A 22,225-nucleotide genomic window follows, 5' to 3' on the forward strand; every position below is an offset into this window, starting at 1 on the left:
ACAGAAGCCAGAGATGAGAACAAGATGTCCAGCTGGATGGGATAAAAGGTGATATCAAGGGAAGTAATTTGTCCTCAAGAGGTGCAAGATGGGGTTTCTCTGAAGTTTTCTATAATTAGAAGGCCTATCCTTCACCTAGAATAATTAGGCTTTTCTATATAACATTGAAGTACTTTTGGGTCCAGAACTAGGGAAAAGTATGAGAATGGAAACAAAAGAGGAAGTCACTATGCCCAACTTTCCTATACAAACCTATGCGTCCTTATCACATCTTGTGAATCCTGGGTGCCTCAGAATTGTTAAGTACTTTGGATCAGTGTTTCAAGAGGAGCTATAGACCTCATCATGTTGAAGCTTTTTAGATGGATCCTTTAATGAGTTTACTAGAGAAACAGGCTTCAGTCAACCCTTTAAAAAATACATACTGACATACTGGTCTTCTAATTACATTTTTGTTTTTCATTTGTATTTGGGAAAAAAAAATGAGTAAAGGCCAAAGATGAAGAGTGTGAGACAGTTTTTTTTTTTTTTTATATTAACTGGCAGATAATTGAGAAACTTACCTTTGGACTGACCACCTTTTAAAGATGAGTAGAAAATGAGCTTTTTTTTTAAACCCACTAGGGATTTACCGGATGTGTTACTTGTTACATGTTTTCTGCCATTTCCTTTGTAAATTGGGTGTTAGTAAAAGCATTTAATTAACGTTGTAGTTAATCCCAAGGGCACCTTGCCACTAAGCTACATTCCCTAGCCTTTGGATTTTTTTTTTCTTTCTTTGGGGGGAGGGGCCGGGGGAGATGGTCTTGGCAAAGTTGCCCAGGCTGGCCTTGAATCTGTGATCCTTCTGCCTCAACCTCCACAGCAGCTGAAATTACAGGCATGCACTATTGGCTTGGCTCTTCTAGGATTGTAAAAAAGGTGTTTTTATAAATGGGGAAAGAAAGAAGAAACAGTCATTAAATGTGATACTAAGCCTGTGCGCCATGAGGAAGGAATGGACCTGGACAGCCGGTCTGTTTCCTTAGCCAAGAATTGTGTAGATACGGGAGATGTAGACTTAGGTACATGCAAGGTTGGGAGCTGATACTAACACAGTTGTGACCTCTGTGGAAAGGTCAGTAACAGTAAACTTTTTCTATAAACAAGACCATTGGTCTAAGTTCCACCTAGCCTGATGGCAATAGCACATGCTTATAATTCCATCCACTCAAGAGTCTGAGGCAAGTGGATTCTGTTTGAGGCCAGCTTAGGCAAGTTAATGAGACCCTATCTCAAAAAACAAAAAGCTGGTAGAGCACTTGCCTACTAGCATGCACAAACAAGGCCTAGGTTCAATCTCAAGTACTGGAAACAAACAATAAAACCTGGGAAGGTTGCACTTTAGTTTCCAGGCCCAAGAATTTGCAAATTAAGAAAAGTGAAAAGAAGTTCCTACTTAGGTTACTTGGCAGAAAGCAAATGGAAAGCCTTTCGAGGGGCAGACCTTGCCCAAGAAGCCAAGGTAACTTGGTGGCCAGCAATAGAAAAACAGCTTGACAAATAAGGACTTATTTTCTTCATAAGAAATATGGAGGAAAGTGACTTGCAGGCAGTTGTAAAGTGTAAGGATGAGCATTCTTCACACATACCTTACATTTTTTTGAGTTGTAGATGGACACAATACCTTTATTTTTTATTTCTACATGTTTTAGTGATGAAGATAAAACCTAGTGCCTCACACATGCTAATCAAGCGTGCTACAACCCCAGCTCCTCCTTACATCTCTTAACCTTGTGGCCACAAGTTTTTGCTGTGTCACACCCACAAGAATCAGTTAACTAGATACACATATTCTAGGAAAGCATGGCTTTCAACTTAATTGGTCAGATCTGGGTCATGTGACCTACTTAACTGCAAGAGAACAAAGAAACTATGAAAAAGGATCTGTAGGATTCTTACGTTATTCTGACTGATCACCTGGGTTTACAGACACTGTGTATCCTAACCTGGCATGGAGGTAGATGGTGGTGAGCACAGGGAATTACTGTTTGCCACACTAGATGTCAAAATTTTTGTCTCACTGTACATTGGTTAACCACAGGGAAACAACTCATTAGTATAATAGTAGACAAAAATAGCAAGTTGCTGCCATCAGTGGATGGAATGTTTCAAAATATTAAGACAAACGAATAAAAATAAGTGCTCCTGAGAAACCTGTTATTTTGATAATTCTAGCTGCTTATCTAACTGGCTATGCATTTCAACCTCAAACAGGCAGAGAAAGCCCATTACTATGTACCTATATATCCTTCTACTCAATCTTTTTTTTTTGGTACTGGGGATTGAACTCAGGGACTTGACCACTGAGCCACATCCCCAGCCCTATTTTGTATTTTATTTAGATAGGGTCGGTCTCAGTTGCTTAGTGCCTGACCCCTGCTGAGGCTGGCTTTGAACTTGTGATCCTCCAGCTTCAGCCTCCTGAACTGCAGGTGTGCCTGGCCTACACATCTCTTAGAATGCTCCTTTCTGTCTCTCACTTGTCATATGCATATCCTGTTTTACATGGATAAGTTCTAACAACCTCTCTGCCTCTCATATGGGACAGGTGGTATTATACTCCCAGGAGCTATTTCCTTCATGCAGTCCTTCCTGATTCTCAGAGTGATTTTGAACCATTTCATACTTAGAATATGACAGGCACTAAGGGGTTGACATACACTTGTGTTGAGAAACACAATGAAATCACAGAATTGAAGTTTTGTTTTTTTTTCCTTCTTGTTATGGGGATTGAATTCAGGGGCACTTTACCAATTAACTACACCCTGAGTCCTTTTTGAGATAAGGTTTTACCAAGTTGTCCAGGCTGGCCTTGAACTTGGTGATTCTCCCACTTCAGTCTTCACAGTAGCTGGGATTACAGGTGTGTGCCACTGTGCCAGGCACAATTGAGCAGTTTTCTCTCTGGCATATATGCTCATTCCTTCAATATGCCAGTCCCACATACTATACTATACACTGAGTGATAAATGAGACAAGACTGGACTTCAACATGTTTATGTTCTAAAATCAGGTTAAACTGAAGAAAATAACTGTAGCAGGACATATTAACAGTTTCTTTTTCTTTGGTGGTACTAGGGATTGAATTCAGGGTACATCTCAGCCCTTTTTGAGACATACTCTTGCCAAGTTGCCAAGGCTGGCTTTGAACTTGGAATGGTCCTATCTCAGCCTTCCGAGTTGGCTGGGATTACAGGTGTGCACCACTACACCTGATAATATTTGCATTGATGGTGACAAACTCTGGTGTCAGCAAAGTTAGGGCTTTCTACAGCATATAACATTTAAATCTATGTCTTCAAATTTCATTTGCATAAAATACTACCTTATAATTAATACACATTTTAATCAGTAATACATCCATCCCAAGTATTTTTAGAAATAAAAGAAGCTTGTCTTATTTTACTCAATATATTTTAAATAATCATACATTTAACCCATCCTAAAAACCAGAACTACTAACTTTAGTGTAATCCCATTTATGTACAAGACAAACCCTTTACATATTCTCACTTAGCAAAGTGCATAGAAAAAAGCATGAAAGAATAAACTCAAACATTGGTAACCCCTGGGAGCATAATGTAGGGAGATCATTTTTATTCCATAAGTATACTTCTGAATAGTTCAAATTTCCACAGTGAACACGTATTTATGCATTACATAAAATTTATTTTCAGAAGGCCTAATAGGGTCCAATTAAACCAAACTTATTCATTATATGTTAATCAAAGCTTCTATTATTTAATGAGCTATAAAAAGTCTTGTCAAATAATCTCCAATTTTTCTGTTTGCTTGCCCCAATAATTTATTTATAGTAATCCTTCTTCCTTACATATAAGTTAATTCCAGTTCAGTGCATTAGTAAGGTTTTGATGATGTTTATTATGTCCCAACTTAGAAATGAATATGTTTGGTACCAAGGGATGCTTTGTATTGCTATCTCTTGCATTGATGCTCCCATTGGGGAAGTGGTTGACTTCCCTAATCCTTGACTGCTCAGCAGAAAAATCTGTAGTTTTAAAAATACATAGATTCTCAGGCACCAACTCTTAAAATTCTGAGACTGTAGTTATAAGGGAAGCAAATATTCTTTAGAAATATTTTGCCCTAAATTTTGATCAGTGATTATATAAATGCATGTTTAAAAAATAACAGAGTAATTATAGAATCTTACAGAATGCAAAAACTGAAAAACCCAGTTTTTTTTTTTCCTTTGAGGGGACAGTGAAGTGATTTTTGGATAACGATGTTCAAAAGCACCAAAAAAACATTAAAACAATGCGTAGGTTGGTAACAAATACCCATTTTCTGACAGTGATGTTCTGCAGCAATCTTCCTTAGGAATCACACACTGAACATACAGTGCAAAGACTGAAAACAAATAACAAATATAGTCCTGAAGTTTATTTATCAAATATCATCAGTGTAGTCTTCGACTGGCTTTTAAAATAGGGCAGTTTCATTATACTGGCATACTTGGCAAACCAGATAAGTACAGAAATCTTGTCAAGATTTTTAAAATGGGGCAACACTGGTCAGTATTTGGTACACGAATATAATACACCTACTGAAAATCTTCCATTTATCATGAAAACTTGGAGGTAATTTGTATAGTTTGAAATGTCTTCATTTTAGAATATTAAGCACAAAAAGGGCCTTATCATTTCAGAACAGCAAAGTTCCATTTTTTGTGCTCAGACTACAATTTACAATATACCAGGCTTTGGATGTTACATTAAAAAAAATCATTCTTCAAGCTCCAGAGTATGTGGGGCCATAAAACCTGATTAGTCATATATGACAAAAATCCCAGTAAATGTTTCTTTTAATAAATGGCTTATTAATATTCTCAGATTCAGTCTAATCATCCAAGAAAAAGTAGTTTCCACTCTTCTTTTGCTCTACATCCTAAAAAGAAAAGCAAAAGTCAACATCACCACTCCTTCACATTTAGGATTTCATATAAGGTATTAGTAAAACAAGTACCTGAACAAACTTCCATCTGCTTTTGGATATTTCTGGGTTCACTACTCAAAAGCAAGATTACTACCTTCTGTCCCCATTCCTATTATCAAAATACCTCACTTCCATCAACTCAAAGTTCCTTCATGTAAGAAATAGTACATATATGGAATTCCATTCCATTTTTATCTTTTCAACTTTAAGCTCCTGGCCCAAAGATAGCATACTGAATGACACTATATATACATATGAATGAAATAACTTTCCCCAGAATGTTTGGTAGAACAGTCAGTAACATTTACCTACTCACCCATCTGCTCCCTTATTAAGTTACAACTAAGATGAATGTGAATACAGAAATGATTAATAGGTACATCCGGGTCTGAACCATAAGCATACCCCCCAAAATGACAATACCAAGTATAAATAATGATTCAGAAGAAATTCCTGTCCTCTTTTCTGCCTAATACGCCTTTCAAAACTGAGAAAACTTTTCAATTTTATGGTAGGACTTATTTCTTTATCCTGGACAGGGAGTAACATCAACCACTTATAAACAAAATATGTAGTGCAGACTAAAGGGATCCAGACATCGAATTAGGTGCTTACTCATTCAATTATGTGCAAGATGACTTTGCCTACAGCCTTCCAAGAGTTCACGGTTTAGTAGCAAAGCCAGGACTACAAATATGAAAACAAATGCTACAGCACAGGATGTGATGAAAGAGAAACATGGAAGTGAGCACTGCAGGGGACATGAAAACAGTTGAAATGCTTTCATAGTTCGTTCACTTTTTAATTTGTGTGACCAAGAAACTTGCCTTTGAAAAAATAAATACTACATTTCACAGACTAAATCAAGCATAGGGTGGACAACTAATTTATGGTCTACAAAGAAAAAACATTACCAACTGATCTGACAAAGTGGTTTTCCATTGTTTAGAATTTTATACTCTGAGAGCTTGTTCAGACTTAAAATATACATTTTAGTCATGAATTGAACAACATAAAAATATATAGAGAAGCTGCTTGAAATATTCTTGAAAATTTCTTTGTTTCAATGGTCCAGTAGTATAATCTTCCTTAAAACATTTTAATTAGCAGTTAACACAGTACAACTCAAACAGCAGGAAGAGCTGCGTCCATGCAGCAACAGTAGCTGCATCACAGCTGCTGTTTACAGGACTACATGCCATCAGGTATTAAAATGGAAAAACACATGAATCATAGAATGTATGAAATCTATGAAATATAGACTTATAAAAGCAACAGCCTCTCCACTGTTCATACCGAGAAAGTTATGACTTAAGACAGTTTTTCCACATACCTTAATTGAATTGAGTTTATTTATTCGTGGTCTATAGTTGTTTGGATCTCTTCTGAATGTAATTTCCAGCTGAGACAAAAATTTGTTCATGCCAGCCAAAAGTGTTTGAGGACTGTGGGGGTAGGGGATAAATATTTTTGATTAAATTTTCAACCCATAAAGATTAATTATAAGGAATAAAAAGAATAACTGTTCCCTTGTTCCCTATTACACATCATCTGGATAACAGTACAATTAAAACATATTATAAATCTTATATAATCACAAACAGCTTTGCTTGGACTATATTGTTTGCTTGGCAATGATACTTTGTGCAAGACAAACACAATTGCACCTGTATTTCTGATGTGGAAAAAGCAACATTTTAGAATTATTTATTTATTTAGTTTATTTTTTGCTAGGGAAGATATCTAGGGCCTTGTGCATAAAGTATGCGCTCTACCCCTGAGCTGCAATGGAAGTATTATTATTATTATTATTAAAATTTTGAGATAGGATCTCAAGTTGCCCAGGCTGGCCTTGAACTTGGAATCCTCCTGTCTCAGCTTCTCAAGTCACTGGAATTACAGGCAAGTGCCACCATGCCCAGCCCAGAAGTATGACTTTAGAAAAACAAAAGATCACTAATAAATTAGGAGACTTACAGAATCTCAAATTGACATTTTTAAGGGAGAAGAGAAAAAAGTTAATTTCTGTTAGAAATTTGACATTGAAGGAAATATGTACTTCCACATTGTGATTTTCAGTAATATTCCTTTTATGCTTTATACATATTTTTTACCTGAGCTAGTTATTATTATTATTTTTTAATTTTTTGGTACTAGGGGTTGAACTCAGGGGCACTCAACCACTGAGCCACATCCCCAGCCCTATTTTGTATTTTATTTAGAGTCAGGGTCTCACTGAGTTGCTTAGCACCTCACTTTTGCTGAGGTTGGCTTTGAACTCATGGTCCTCTTGCCTCAGCCTCCAAAATGCTGAGATTATAGGCATTCGCCAATGCGCCTGGCCTACCTAAGCTAGTTCTTAAATCAATCAAATCACAAAATCGATGGAACACTTTAAACATTTTGTAAACACAAAGGGAAGACCATTATGTGAATAAATGTTTTATATATTCTGAGAAATTTCCCTAACTCTTCAAAAAAGGCATAATTCTGAATAACTGAAATAAAAATTTTAAAATGAAAAGAGTTCTCTGGCTGGGGATATAGCTCAGTTGATAGAATGCTTGCCTAGCATGCAGAAGGCCCTGGGTTCAATCCCCAGCACCACACACACACACACACACACACCCAAAAAAGTTCTGAGAAGCTCAGTACTTTTATTTCCTGGAAGAATTAGTCAAATAGCAACTTCATTTATCCTAGAAAATGTATCTGGAACCACTGTTTATTTAATCTTTATTATATGGGTCAAAAAATGTTTGAATACTGGCAATTTATATGGTTCAACCTAACTGATTTTAGCATTAACGGCAACAGAAATTTCTCATTATATGACCTGAATGTTAAGTTTCTCTTTATAACAAGCACCCACAATCAAGTCAGTCAGGAAAAGTGAGAGGGAAAGGTGACCTCCTTTGTTTTTAATTCTGCTATCAGATATTTGGGATCTATTGTTAGTTCAATCACTACCAGAGTAAGTTAGGCAAATCACAAAATCTCTTTGGCTCCTTTTTCCTTTTTCTGTCATGCAAACAAAAACAAAAACAAAACAAAACAAAAAAAAATCAGAAATTTATTTTCATGCAATTATTTACAAAACCAAACCATGTTTTGGAAATCCAAATAATAAAATAGGCAAAAGTTGAGCTGGAAAAAAAAAAGTGAGAATCCCAGATATAAGATATGCTTATATCCAGGGTCAGGGATTCCAACTACAGTCTAGGACTATTCTACATGGTCCTACCAATGTTCAATAAGTATCACCTTGGGAGTCAGAGTAAGGCACAGAATTTTTGGTAATCTCTTTCTTTTAATGTCTATAAGTTTAATAAAAATTTAAAATGTGGTAATTTTCTAATTATTAGAACTTATAGTCAGTTTTTTTAATATTTTAATCTTACCTGTTTGCAACTGTGTTCTTAGATGGAATCCCATCAAAAACGATGACTCGATCTGCTAGATAGGTGGCCATGATAAAGTCATGCTCCACAACAAAGGCTGTCTTCTTTGCATGGAGTATGAAACTAAAATACAACAATTTGAAAGCCTTTTATAGCTTTATATCACAAAACATTCAAGTGTGATATTAAGCACACTTATATGCCAGTATACATAATCAAAAGTAATATGCTGTGGCAAGACATTTACCGTTTGACAACACGAGCTGCCATCAGTCTCTGCTCAGAATCCAAATATGCAGATGGTTCATCAATTAAATAGACATCAGCAGGTTTGCCCAAACAAAGAGCTAAAGCCACTCGCTGCAGTTCACCACCAGATAATGTCTGCACCTAAAAGAAGTTTAGGAAACTATGTAAAGAAATCCCAAATCTGAAATAAAATTAAAAAATTAATGAATATACTTATGTTAGCATACCTCTTGATCAATGATGTTTTCAATCTGCAGAGGCTTCATCACATCAGTCACAAATTGCGGATGAGTGTAAGCATCTCTTATCTTTTCATGTAACAACTGGCGAACACTTCCCTGTTTTCAATGGAAAAAGTTTTTAAGTGATAAAAAATCAGTATAGAATTCTTTGTTTTTCTTTTTGTGGACTGGGGATTGAACCTAGGGCCTTAAGTACCCTAGGCAAGTGTTCTATCTTAGAGCTGCAGCGATATTCTGAGCCCTTCTGCAATTTTATTTTGTGACAGGTGTTGCCAAGTTGCCTAGGCTGACCTCAAACATGGGATCCTCCCGCTTCAGCCTCCTAGGAGTAGCTGGGATAACAGGTGTGTGCCATCATACCAGGTAGTACAGAACTCTTCTACTTAGGAAGTTAAACTGCAGAGAAAATCTATATTGCTTGGCTACCAGGAGACAGCAATTGAATTTTTAATGATTACTGAACATTTATAGCATGTTTTGTTATATTTTTAAAAAAATATTTACTTTTTAGTTTTAGGTGGACACAATATCTTTATTTTATTTTTATGTGGTGTTGAGGTTGAACCCAGCACCCCACGCGTGCCAGGTAAGCGCGCTACCGCTTGAGCCACATCCCCGGCCCAGATATTTTTTATTTAATAGTCATTACAACAAATAAGTAAAAAGGCAATAATAATCTAAAAATTTTAAATCAGAGATTTCAGGGAAGAAGTAATTTTAAAGTGGGAATAATTCTGAATCCAAAAGTAATCATTCAGAAATAACACAAAATGCACCATAATATTCTAGGGTTGAATCATAAGATGCTTGTGTTTACTATTTCAGGATAGGACTCAGTCTAAGAAGATCATGGAAAATATCAATAACGAAACACTTATTGTAAATGAAATTGTTTGAAATGGATACAACATTGGCTATTAGGTACTGAAAGCAGATATAACAGTTAAAAGTTCATCACAACACCTGAAGAAATCAAAGAACTTTAATATAAGGTTTCCAAGTTTTATCCACAATGTAGTATTTACCAGTATTTCATTTCTTTTGGTGGAATAACCTTGCATTTTATGGATACATCATGCTGTGTTTATCCATTCATAAGCCATTCATCTGCATTATTTCTAATTTTTGGCTTTTCTAAATAATGTTGCTACAAATATGTGTATACAAGTTTTGGGTACCAATATATGTGGTACCCAGTGCTTGGATATACATCTAGGAGTTGAACCTGATAACTTTGCTGAGGAACTGCTAGATTATTTTTCATAGTGAATACATTATTCTACACTCCCACCAACAATGTATGAGGTGCCAATTTGTTCACATCTTCTCTAATAGCTATTACTATCCAGCAGTATTACTATTACTATTGTGGATTTTAGTGATCTTAATGAATATAAAGTGGTACTGGGCAACTTGGCAGCACCTGTCTCACACACACACACGCACACACTTTTTTTCAATAATCAAATAATCACAATATCTTTAATTAATTATTTTTATTTCAAACACAGTGCCTCACTCATGCCAGGCAAGTGTTCTACCACTGAGCCACAACCCCAGCCCAAATCTTTTCATGTTTATTAGCCACTTGTATTTGTTCTTTTAAACACTGACCTCTTTTGGGGAAAGGGCACTTTTTTTTTTCTTTTTAATATTTATTTTTTAGTTGTAGTTGGACACAGTACCTTTATTTTATTTACTTTTATGTAATGCTGAAGTTGGAACAAGGACCTTGCACGTACCAGGCAAGCGGTCTACCACTGAGCCACAACCCCAGTCCTGAGAAAGGGCACTTTTCAATTGAGTTTCTAGAGTTTTAAAAATATATTCTTGGCAGGCTGGGGAATATAGCTCAGTTGGTAGAGTGCTTGCCTTGCAAGCACATGGCCCTCGGTTCAATCCCCAGCACCACAAAAAAACAAAACAAAATAAAACCCACAAAAAAACAAAAACAAAAAACCACCGATCACAGATTAGTTCAAATGTTTTCTTCCACCTTTTGAGTGGCCTTTCCTCTTTCTTGACAGTATCATCATGCACAAATTACATTAAGTTTTTAAAGGTGTAGGAAAAAAGATAACAAGCAGATTTAATTTTTTTTTTTTTTTGGTACTGGGGATTGAACCCAGGGGCACTCAACCACTGAGCCCTATCCCTAGCCCTTTTTTGTATTTTATTTAGAGACAGGGTCTCACTGAGTTGCTTAGGACCTCCTGAGTTATTGAGGCTGGCTTTGAACTCATGATCCTTCTGCCTCAGCCTCCTAAGCTGCTGTGCAACCCCGCCTGCGCTCAGATTTAAAAATATTTTCCACTAGTAGTTGAAATGAATCAAGGACCACTTTTGTGGTGTCTATTAATACTGTAAAAGATTTTCTTTTTTTTTGGTGTTAGGGATTGAATCCAGGACTCCACATGAGCTAGGCACACGTATCACTAAGCCATATCCCCAATCCCTTAATACAAGGATCAAACTATAAAAATGTGTGTGAGCGTACACACACACACACACACACATTTTCTTTGATAATCAAATAAAAGATGAAACAACTCACAGTTGATTTGGGACTGATTTTCTGTGGCTTATAACTGACATTTAGAACTGGCACTTCTCCTGCAAAATAATATGAATACACAACACATGAAATATCACCCAGATTTTAAAGTTTAACTATGTGGAACAGACTAAAGATTATATTTACAAAAGTACCTCCTTCATCAGGTTTAAGTCTTCCAGCAAGCATTCTGATAAAGGTCGTTTTACCTGTACCTGGCAATGTAACATACAAAAAATTGTTCTGAAAGATGCTTTACACTTCAAATAAAGCACAATGTCATACTTCTTTTTATCTGAGAAATTTGTTTTAAAAATAATACATTAACATTTTGGAACCTGAAGGTTATACAGAAAAATACTTAAATCTTTTGTGGCTTGTATTGAGTACAAGTTTATTACGAGAAATAAAGACTTGTCCAAGTTTATAATAACCATTTTAATAAGTGGTAGATCCATAAAGCTTGGGATAGTTTTTTAAAAAGACTCATTTAGCTAAACGATCAATTAAAATAGTATAGAGCATTTTATAACAGATACCATTATTTGAAATTATTTACATAAAGCATTTAAGTTGCAACCCAATTGCGAATTTATACTGAGTAAGAGAATTATATTACAATAATCCTTACATATTTTTTTTCTAGTTTTGTTAGCTGTAGATTACAAGACAATGTTTATTTTTAAATCATAAAACACCAGATACTGAGTAGTCAAATTAATCTCACAACTATACTTATGGTGACAATTTATATTGAAAATGTTAGTCATACAACTACTTATAAAAGTAGACAGAGTACTCTTGAATTGAAAATAAGTTCCAAAGAGAATTGTACAAGGAAAATCTTAGATTGTTTCTGAATTACCAATTTATGTTTTCCTTTCTAGTCATTTTGCAAGATGATTAAATGCCTTAATAATTTATACATAGAAAAACTGAGTAAAAGTATTTTCCAAGGATGTAGTGATACAAAATAGGAAATATTAACTTGCTTGAATAACAGATTAAACTATACAATGCCACAAAAATGTGAAGCTATACCAAGAAATTTATGGATTAAAAACTCAGCTGCCAATTCTAAAAACTGAGTCAAAGTTTTTCATGGAATAGGCAAAACAAATTTACTAGATAAGCAGAACAATCTTCTATATATCGAAAAAAAAAAAAGGAAATCTTACCATTTTCCCCCAGCATCACCATGATTTCAGAATCTGTGAACTCTCCAGCTACAATTGCTAGCTCAAACTCTCCCATCTTTTTCTTCATACCAGGATATTTATACATACACATCTTTTTAACTTCTTCTTCATTTGCTGTCTCAGCCACTTTAAAAACAAGCGATGCATCTCGGAATCTCAAGTTTTCTGTTGGCACATAGCCATCCAAAAAAATGTTTATGCCTATTGTGAAGAAAAGACCAATTAAATACTAAACTTTCCTCAAATCCTAGAGTTCTTGGGAGCAATCTCCATATAGATTTTAATTTCTGTGGATTTCTGATAATATGTAGGGTACTATATAATAAAGTGACTCAAAAGTACCTATGCACACACACCCCCACTCATGTGCACACATCAAACACATTATTTCATTATATTATTTAAGATGCAAGATTATTTAAAATTTTTTTTGCCACCAGGTTTTATGCAAAAGATGGCATACTATGTCATTTTTGCTGTATTTTAAAATCAAAGTCAAATTATAATTTTTCTCTAAAAATGTATGACACGTAGGTAAGAATGAAATACGTTCAGATTGGCCTAAAATAGCTTCAGAAATAACTCTTTAATAAACAATTTAAGTTATGAGTATTCAATTTCAATTTCCTATGATAACACATTTTGAAGCTATAGTTTACGGCATTTTTTAAAAGATTAATTTTGTAATTTCATGACAAAAGTGAATGAGCTAACTTCATTTAATATTTGTTCTGACTCTACAAAGATAAACTCCCTTATCTAAATAGATTTTTTTTTTAAAATATCAGGGATTAAACCCAGGGGTTCTTAACCTCTGAGCCACACCCATAGCCCTTTTAATTTTTTAATTTGAGACAGGGCCTCGCTAAGTTCCTAAGGCTGGCTTTAAATTTGTGATCCTCCTGCCGCAGCCTCCCTAGCCACTGGGATTACAGGTGTGTGCCACCTAAACAGATATTAATAAATGAAAGTAAACTAACATTGTACATGAGACTCCCTCTCTACTAAAACTATAAGATCCACAATGACAGACACACAGAAAAGAAAAAGTGAATTATTTGGGAAATAATGTAAGATCTTTTTTTTTTTTTCAATGTTTCTAATATTGAAGTAAAATAAGAGAAAGATAGCAGCTAAAGTTCTGTAAGGTCTTGAAATGCAGTATAAGGATGTTATTAATTTCATCTGGAATTGAGAGCCACATCAGGAGGCCTGGATCCTCAGCCTATAACACAGGTGTAAAATAAACTTTGCTGCTAGAACAAATGAACAGATACATTTATTTTGCCAAAATCCCATGTTTTTCAACCTCATTTAAAAGAAATTAAAACCAAAGAAAATATAAAGAAATTAAAACCAAAAATGACAAAGAAATACCAACTGAAAGAAAACTAAATAAGCCACTTAATTCTATCTAATCTAATCCATCAATTAAGGAAACAAAGGCTAAAAGAAATAAGTGAGTTTGCTCAAAAAAGTCAGGCTTTACATTCCTAATATTTGTCTTGTCAGTTTAAACTAATTCAAACTATATTTATCTTCATAGTACATATAGCGTTTTCAATATTTATTCATATCATCATAAACCTGATTCTAGAATTATTATATGGTGTGAAGAACTCATGTTAATTATAGAGAATAAAATATCAACAATTGGTTCTGATAGCACCCCTAAAGCTACTGTTAAGAAAACCGGGCAACCTCACAAAATTTTTCCTTAAAATATTTATCTTAGTAGGTAAGTTATAAATTCCTTCCCCACATCTCCCCCTCTGCCCCTGTACTGAGAACTGAACCCAGGGTACTGTACCACTAAACTATATCCCATACCCTTTTATTCTGAGACACGGTATCGCTAAGTTGCCCAGGCTGCCTTTGAATTTGCAATCCTTCTGCCTCAGCTTCTCTTGTGTATCTGTGATTACAGGCATGTGCTGGCATGAGCTATTCCTTCCCTACATCCTAATTTTTTTTTTTTTTTTTTTTGAACTGGGGATTGAACCCAGTGGCACTAAGTTACATCCCCAGTTCTTTTATTTTAGGAGAGAGTCTAAGTTTCTGAGGCTGGCCTTGAATCTGTAATCCTCCTGTCTTAGCCTCCTGAGTTGCTGGGATTACAGGCATGCACTACCATGCCTGGCATGTTTCTTAAAAATTATAAAAGCCACTACCATTTTTTTTTTAAAGTTTGTTTTTAGTTGTAGATGGATACAATATCTTTATTTATTTTTATGTGGTACTGAGGATCAAACCCAGTGCCTCAGCATGCAAGGCAAGCACTCTACCACTGAGCTACAACCCCAGCCTTACCACCATATTTTAAAAAAAAGGATATGATATGATATAAATTTATTTTTCCAAAAAGTGTTTTTTAGATATTTCAATCCTTCTGAAGAGATAAAAGAAAAAAACATCTATTACACTTCTCAACCCTAAGATACAGACTAAGTAGTTCTTTTTATGTTCTATGTTATCAGCTTTGGACAAAGAGAAGAAACACAAAGTACTATAAGTAAGCAGTGGAAAGAGAAAAAATCAAAAGGAAAAGGTATGCAAGCTGGAGAATGCATTGCTGCTTTCAGGAGTCTTTTAGTGGTCAACAGTTTCTATTGTTTAGTTTGCACATGAGGAGACATTGGAAGACAGTCAAGAGAATCCCTCTTTCATGAATGTTCAGGGAATAAGTGAAAATATGCTTATTAAACTACCTTATTAGTTTTAGATAGCCTTAGTTCCATAAACTCATGACATAGATTACAGTTAGAATATGATGCGCAATGAATGGATTTTAAGAGTTTTATTATTGGGATTGGCCCATCAAAAACAAATTAAGATGACAAATACTGCAGAAATAAAAATGTAGTTAAGACTTTTAATAGAGCAAAAATAGTAAAATTGCATTTTTATCCCTTCCCAACAGAAAATTCTCTATAAAAGAAATACTTTTTCTATAACATTGATGTATATAATCTTTTACATACACTGTTCTCCTCAGTGATTAAATTCCAAGAGATCAGTTTTGCATAAATAGTAAAGCAATAAAAAAACTAGTCAATATCAACAATAAATTTTCTAAGCATCAGAGTGGAAAGTAATACAGCATATGTGAAAACATTTTTTTCAAGTTACCTTCTCTTACACTAAAAGGCATAGTGACAACACCATAAGCACTCGGTACACCATATAAACAGCAGATGAAGTCAGAGAGATAGTCTAATACACTTAGGTCATGCTCCACCACAATGATATATCTGAAAATCAAAACAGACTTTTATTTTAAAATTTAACATAACACATAATTAGATAACTTCTATTTCTTTTTACTATAGCAGCAAATTGTAGAAAACCAGATATATTTTAAACTACTTAAATGTAAAGAATATATGAAGCAAAGCCATAAAATATTTCTTACATAGGCTATCAATGTCTATATTTAAAAATGTTTCCCTAAATTAAAAGGAAAACAACTAATATGAAAAGTTTACAGATATAATGAAATAAATATATTTTGGTAATAAGAAACACATACTAATAAACTCTACAAAGTAAAAGCAATTACAATGATACAGATGCAGTCTAAATTATTTGAATATTATGCTATTCAATTTAAGTATTAAGCCCTATGATTAACTGTTCTGCCTCATGCTAGCTGTAGCAAGATACAGAGAGAAAGACAGAACAAACCCCTTAGCCCCAAAACTTTGAATTTTTATGAAGACAAGAATGGATTAAAAAAAAATGGATATGAAATAATAACAACAATAAAAAAAGATATGCTGGACAAATAATAAATCCCAATGAAGGTCAGATAGGAAATAGTTTCCTGTATACTGAGGGACTTTATGAATGAGATATGATATGACATGAAACTAAGATTTGACTGAGGTGATAAAATAACATTGCTATTAGGTAAAAAATAGTTTGCTTTTATGTATCACTTTATTCCTATTCCAAGACAGTTCAAGATGTTTAAAAATGTTCTGAAGACATCTCAAATGCCAACTTAATGCAACAACCTGCAAAAAAAATTCTCCATTTTTGTATTAACCCAACAAGTCTCAAGTTTTCAATTCTGCAAACATAATAAATATTCAAATATTATTTCAATGTTACCACAAGTGATATATTTGTTGTTGAATTTAATTTTTACAGGTATTTTACCTCTTGTATAATGGGGACAAAATGGGCTAATGAAATCATTATCCTCCCAACAACAGAAAAATAACTGTTTATTCCTATTAAAACACTGTATAAATTGTGAAGTCTGTGAATTCTTTTCCAAAGTGCTGTGTAATAATTTTGTTCTTTTCCTTCTCTTCTTAAATTCTAGTTTAGGCTCCCATTACATTTCTTTCGCTATTACTGTATTTTCAACAAATCTCACTTTCTTCAGATCCCCTGATGTAGCTCTCAATTCCACATGAAATGAAACTTCCTTAAACTCTTTCAAGATCCTCCAAAACTTTAGCTTTCTTTACTTCATTTATATATAGAAAAAACTGAAACGTAGTTCTTTTTTGCTGAATAATTCATTTCTTCATTTTGTGTGTCAAAAGGCTGTTTTTTTCCTTAGTCTCCTGCCAAAATCCTACTTGATCCTTTAAGTTCCATCTCAATTCCTACCCACTGTAGGGAAACTCTTCCTAATAGATGAACTGTTTTCTCCACTCCTGAGGTCCTATTATAAGTATCTGAATATATATTTGTCAAACCTCCTGCCTCCCCCTCTTTCAAACAGAGCTTCTGCAGACAAAAGTCCAAAATACGACTTCAGTCTGCCACTGTTTTTCTGCAATCCATCCTTTCTTTATTCCTTGCTATTTTTCGAAGGATATGATCTCCAAAATCTTTCTATAGCATTCAAGACTAAAGATATGTTATGACACGCAGGAGAATTTCAGTATAAAAATACGCATCTTATGGCTCATTAACTATCCATCACTACATATGGATTATTTTAACTCTATAAATGAGATCAGTATATTTGTGAAAATGTCTCAATCAAGTTTTTCCACTTTGTTAGTCTAATTTTTCTTAACATATTATTCCTATTATAATTAAAGGTTACTGCTCTGTCCCTCATCGAAAAAATATCTTACATATTATTACTTTCCTTACTAATTTTTTCCCTGAGGTCCATCCATACCTATTATTTACTTCATCTATTTTTCCTATACAGAATAGCTCTTAATCTTTTAATGTTAAATTTATTCCTTACAAATGAGTTTAATCACCTCATGTCTTACCCAGGGGCCTCTACCACTGAGGTATACCTCCAACCCTTTCTATTTTTTGATACAAGGTTGCTAAGTTGAGGTGACTGGCCTCTAACTTTTGATCCTTCTACCTCAATCTACTGAGTCTCTAGGATAACAAGCATGTGCTACTGTATCCAGCTTAAGCTATCCTTTATATAATAGTTAAGAAGTTATTTTATACCTGGCCAAGTAAGACTTTTTACTTTTTATCATGGATATTCATAATTTCACTCGTGTATCTAGGTGAATTATTTATCTTCTATAGGACTTTTCTTTAAATTTAGGAACCTGAGATTTTTATTCATTCTGAAAAATTATCAGCCATGATCCCTTCATGCCTTTATCTTTCAGATTCCATTTTATTTTTACGTATTTTTTTTATTTTTCAGATTCTTAAGATACAGCAATTACTCTTATTTCATTCTCCATGTTTCTAAACCTCCCTTCCATATTTCAATTTCTTTCTCTCTCTGTAGTATGCCACAAAAACTCAACTTTTAAGGTTTCTAATGCTCTTTTCTACTAGCCCTAATTTACCTGTCTAGGGATTTTTTTTTTTTTTTTTGGTACTGGGGATTGAACCCAGGGGTGCTTAACCACGGAGCCACATCCCAAGCCTTTTTTATGTTTTGAGAGAGGGTCTCACTAAGTTGCTGAGGCTGACTTTGAACTGTGATCCTCCTGTCTCAGCCTCCCCATCTGCTGGGATTACAAGGTTGTGCATCACTGTGCCTGGGTGTTTAGGGAATTTTTAATGTCACTAACTTTTAACTTGTAAATTTGCTTAGGATTTTGAACACTTATTGCTTTTTTATAGCATCATGTTCGCAGGGTTTTTGATCCTTTTAAATATTTTACATTATTTAATAATTACTTCAGCATTTCTGTCTTATTATATTTTCTAACTATATTTGTAAATAGTTTTCTCTTGTAATTTATAACCCTAGATCTGAGCTCATGCTTGATAGTCTTTACATGTAAAAATGCTGTGCAATCAGATTTGAGGGCATATCCCTCCAGAGCAGTTTTTTATTTACTACTACAGGTCTAAAAATCCCAAAAGCCTTTTTAAAATATTACTCTCTCACCCTGAAGGGTTTATAGATACTACTGGTTACATACATTGAATTCCATAGCCATGTAAACTACTGGCTCATAAACAGAGATTTGAAAGGGAGCTGTCCCTAAATTTTCAATGTGTTTACTTGACATTTCCATGTGCTTATAATTTGTTTCCAAATTGCCTGTTTGCTAAGGAGTTCTTTCAGAGTCCTGACATATTATGTGTAATGATCCAATGCAAGGTGTTGCTTCTTTCCCACAGTGGATGTTAAAACCTAAGGCCTATTAGGGATGTCAGCAACATCTGGAAGGCCATCCCCTCATCTCTCCACTTTGTAATTCTCAAAATTCTTTTTATTTTTCCTTGCAAGATAAACCATGTATTTCAAATGACATTTATTAAAAGTTATTAAGGAGAGAGGTATCATGGTATAAAAAAATGCCATACAGAAAACACTCCCCCTACCCCATGTTTTGATTACAGCTTTCTCACACACTAAATCAGTAATCTAGGACACATAACTAGCTTTTCTGATCTTAAACTCCTTCAACTGAAAAATGGGAAGTACCTAAATAATCTTAGCAAGAATACCATAAGCAAATGAAATAATGGCTTTAAAAACTTTGAAAACTAACAAAGCACCTTATAAATACATGGGGGTATGATTACTTAACAGGTGATTAAGAACTCTTTTTTGCTCAGCAAGATTTTAAACACTGATATTCAGAATTACTCTAGTGATTCTTATGTCTTAAATTAGTGTATGAGAGACTTCTATTTGAGAATCTAGCAAAAGCTAAAGATCTACTTCCTAAAATGGAATATATTTATGTGAAAAACTGCATTTAATTTCAGAGAATTCATAGGTTTCCTAGAAACAGAGATATACGAATATATGAATCTTGCTCTAAGAACTTTTGTTCTAGATAGAGAAAAGTAAATTTTAGTGGTAGCTCTAAATAACCAATATTAAGAATCTATACACGTAGATGGATAATGCACTTAATTTTTAGAAATCTTGTTAAACTCCCCAAATAAAACACCAGAGGAATATTCCAGACCTATACTTACCTATCTGGATTTATTAAAGATCGGATAGTAATAGCAGCCTTTAAACGCTGCTTGACATCTAGGTAACTAGAAGGCTCATCAAACATGAAACTATAGGGGGGGAAAAAAGGAAAATAATTTCAAAAGACAAACATGACATCAATCCACCTTGCATGTTATTTTAAAGCAGTACTAATGGCTTCTAATGTAACTACAAGCAAAATCTCATTCATACCAATAAAGAGCATGTACCCATAACAGTAAAAATTTCTGTATTCTTATCAGAAACAGAAGAAAAAAATCGATTATGAAAAGCAGGACTGTATACCACATTTGGGGAAAGCCTCCCAGATTAGACCAACTTATAAACTGGTTCTACCCTCAAGAAAAAAATATCCCAACATATGGCCTGTAATAGTTTGGAGAACTTTTCTCTTACTTAGCTGAAGTATAAATGCATTAAAGCCAATAGTTTTTTGGAGGACACTGCACAGAATTCACAGAATACTTTGTGGAGAAGAGCCAGCCTGTATTAGATATCAGAGTGAAAACATGAAAAAGATGGGATCAGTAAACAGCTGGGAGAAGAGCGGCACTAGAAGCTAAGAAGGAAATTTGCCTTTTTCACTCTCTTTTTCTCCCTCATTTAGCATGCCACCCTGACATATTACAGTGGTCTAAAAAGACCTTTTTTTACTTGAGGTATTTAAAAAAGCTTGTTGGGCTGGTTGGATAACTTAAGTCTTAAAACTTGGAATGTATAAATCATAAACTACTTATCAGGGAATAACAGGAAAAATTGGTAATGGATGCACAACTGCTTCAACATCTTACTTCAGAAGTACAGCTTTAGATGCCATTAATTCCTCTCAAAACCACTGCTGTATTACAAATTAAAGCAAAAATAAGGATTAAGATATTTATAAAAATTGTAAAGAAACCTACATATCAGCTTTCTGTATGCAAACGACAGCACAAGCAAATCTCTGCAACTCTCCTCCTGAAAGATCTTCAACATTTCGTTCTTTTAGGTGGGTTAAATCTACAAAGAACATGGAGGCATTGTGTTCAATTTATCAATTTCATTTTACCTCTCTGGACAAAATGTATATTGCATGTTATGACTCTTGAGTTTGTACGACATTTCAGTTGAAAATTATAAAACATTAATATGTATGACAATTACTAAAAATTTTCCCATTTATTCCAATAATCAATATAAAGATGTACATCTTTATGAATTTAAGTTCAGGGTCTTTAAAAACACATTAACAAAATAAACTCTTACCGAGTTGTTGACATACAATTGCCTGTGTCTTTGTTTCATCCTTTCGGTCCAAAATAGACCCCACTGTCCCCTGTCATGATACCAGAAATAGTTACCATTATTTTCCTTCAATATTAAAATGAGTTACAAAATAAAATGAGTTTACTTTGATGTAGCTTTTGTATCTCCTTAATAACTATAATATACAAATTCTTCCTGAAAAGCAACTGACCTTTGCAGCCTTGGGAATCTGGTCTACATACTGAGGTTTGATAATGGCCTTTAGGTCATCTTCTAGAATTTTGGTAAAGTAATTTTGTAATTCAGATCCCCGGAAATATGTCAGTATCTCCTGCCAGTCAGGAGGATCCTAGAAATATACATATCAAATTTAAGTTAACAATGCAATTTCAAAGATGAATGTTATACAAAATTGAACATATACTGAAATCGAATACCTCAGGACTCTAAATTTGGAGGTAGATTTAATTTTAAATCAAGGCATACCAACTCACAACATTTTAGGAACTCTCAGTTGAGGAAATTGAGAACTCTTAGTTAAGTAGAACTATCAGGTTTTAATTCAAAAGGAATGAAAAAACTTCATCCACACAGTTTCTCAGCATTACAAAAAAATCTTAAAAACAACATGGAAAAAAAAAATCACACATAAATTTCTCCCTTCAAAATCTTAAAAGACATCCAAAGATAGTAATTTTTATAAAATACCTACATCATACTTTCCAAGGTTTGGCTTTTGCTTTCCTGCTAAAATTTTTAAAGCAGTCGACTTTCCAATACCATTAGTTCCAACTAATCCCAAAACTTCACCTGGGCGAGGAATAGGCAACCTGATGTAATATATAAAAAAAAAAAAAAAAAAAAAAAGCCACAGAATAACCTTCAGACTTAGGTAGCAATAGCTATATAACATCACAACAATG

The 22,225-nt window shown here is 34.1% G+C and overlaps 1 protein-coding gene across 1 annotated transcript in view; it reads right to left on the minus strand.

Annotated features, from left to right (window-relative positions):
- Positions 1-4,431: 4,431 nt before the first annotated feature.
- The window catches only part of Abce1 (ATP binding cassette subfamily E member 1), a 28,522-nt gene continuing 10,728 nt past the window's right edge, over positions 4,432-22,225 (minus strand). The window contains exons 5-18 of the mRNA XM_027926591.2: positions 22,015-22,132; positions 21,514-21,651; positions 21,303-21,372; positions 20,960-21,056; positions 20,036-20,125; positions 15,773-15,894; positions 12,623-12,844; positions 11,600-11,659; positions 11,445-11,503; positions 8,876-8,986; positions 8,647-8,789; positions 8,400-8,522; positions 6,332-6,443; positions 4,432-4,950 (exon numbers count right to left, since the gene is read on the minus strand). Coding sequence (XP_027782392.1) covers positions 4,903-4,950; positions 6,332-6,443; positions 8,400-8,522; positions 8,647-8,789; positions 8,876-8,986; positions 11,445-11,503; positions 11,600-11,659; positions 12,623-12,844; positions 15,773-15,894; positions 20,036-20,125; positions 20,960-21,056; positions 21,303-21,372; positions 21,514-21,651; positions 22,015-22,132 — 1,513 coding nt within the window. The 3' untranslated portion in view covers positions 4,432-4,902. The remainder of the gene's footprint in view (positions 4,951-6,331; positions 6,444-8,399; positions 8,523-8,646; positions 8,790-8,875; positions 8,987-11,444; positions 11,504-11,599; positions 11,660-12,622; positions 12,845-15,772; positions 15,895-20,035; positions 20,126-20,959; positions 21,057-21,302; positions 21,373-21,513; positions 21,652-22,014; positions 22,133-22,225) is intronic.

Source organism: Marmota flaviventris, chromosome 7 (assembly GCF_047511675.1).
Source record: "Marmota flaviventris isolate mMarFla1 chromosome 7, mMarFla1.hap1, whole genome shotgun sequence".
NCBI lineage: Eukaryota > Metazoa > Chordata > Mammalia > Rodentia > Sciuridae > Marmota > Marmota flaviventris.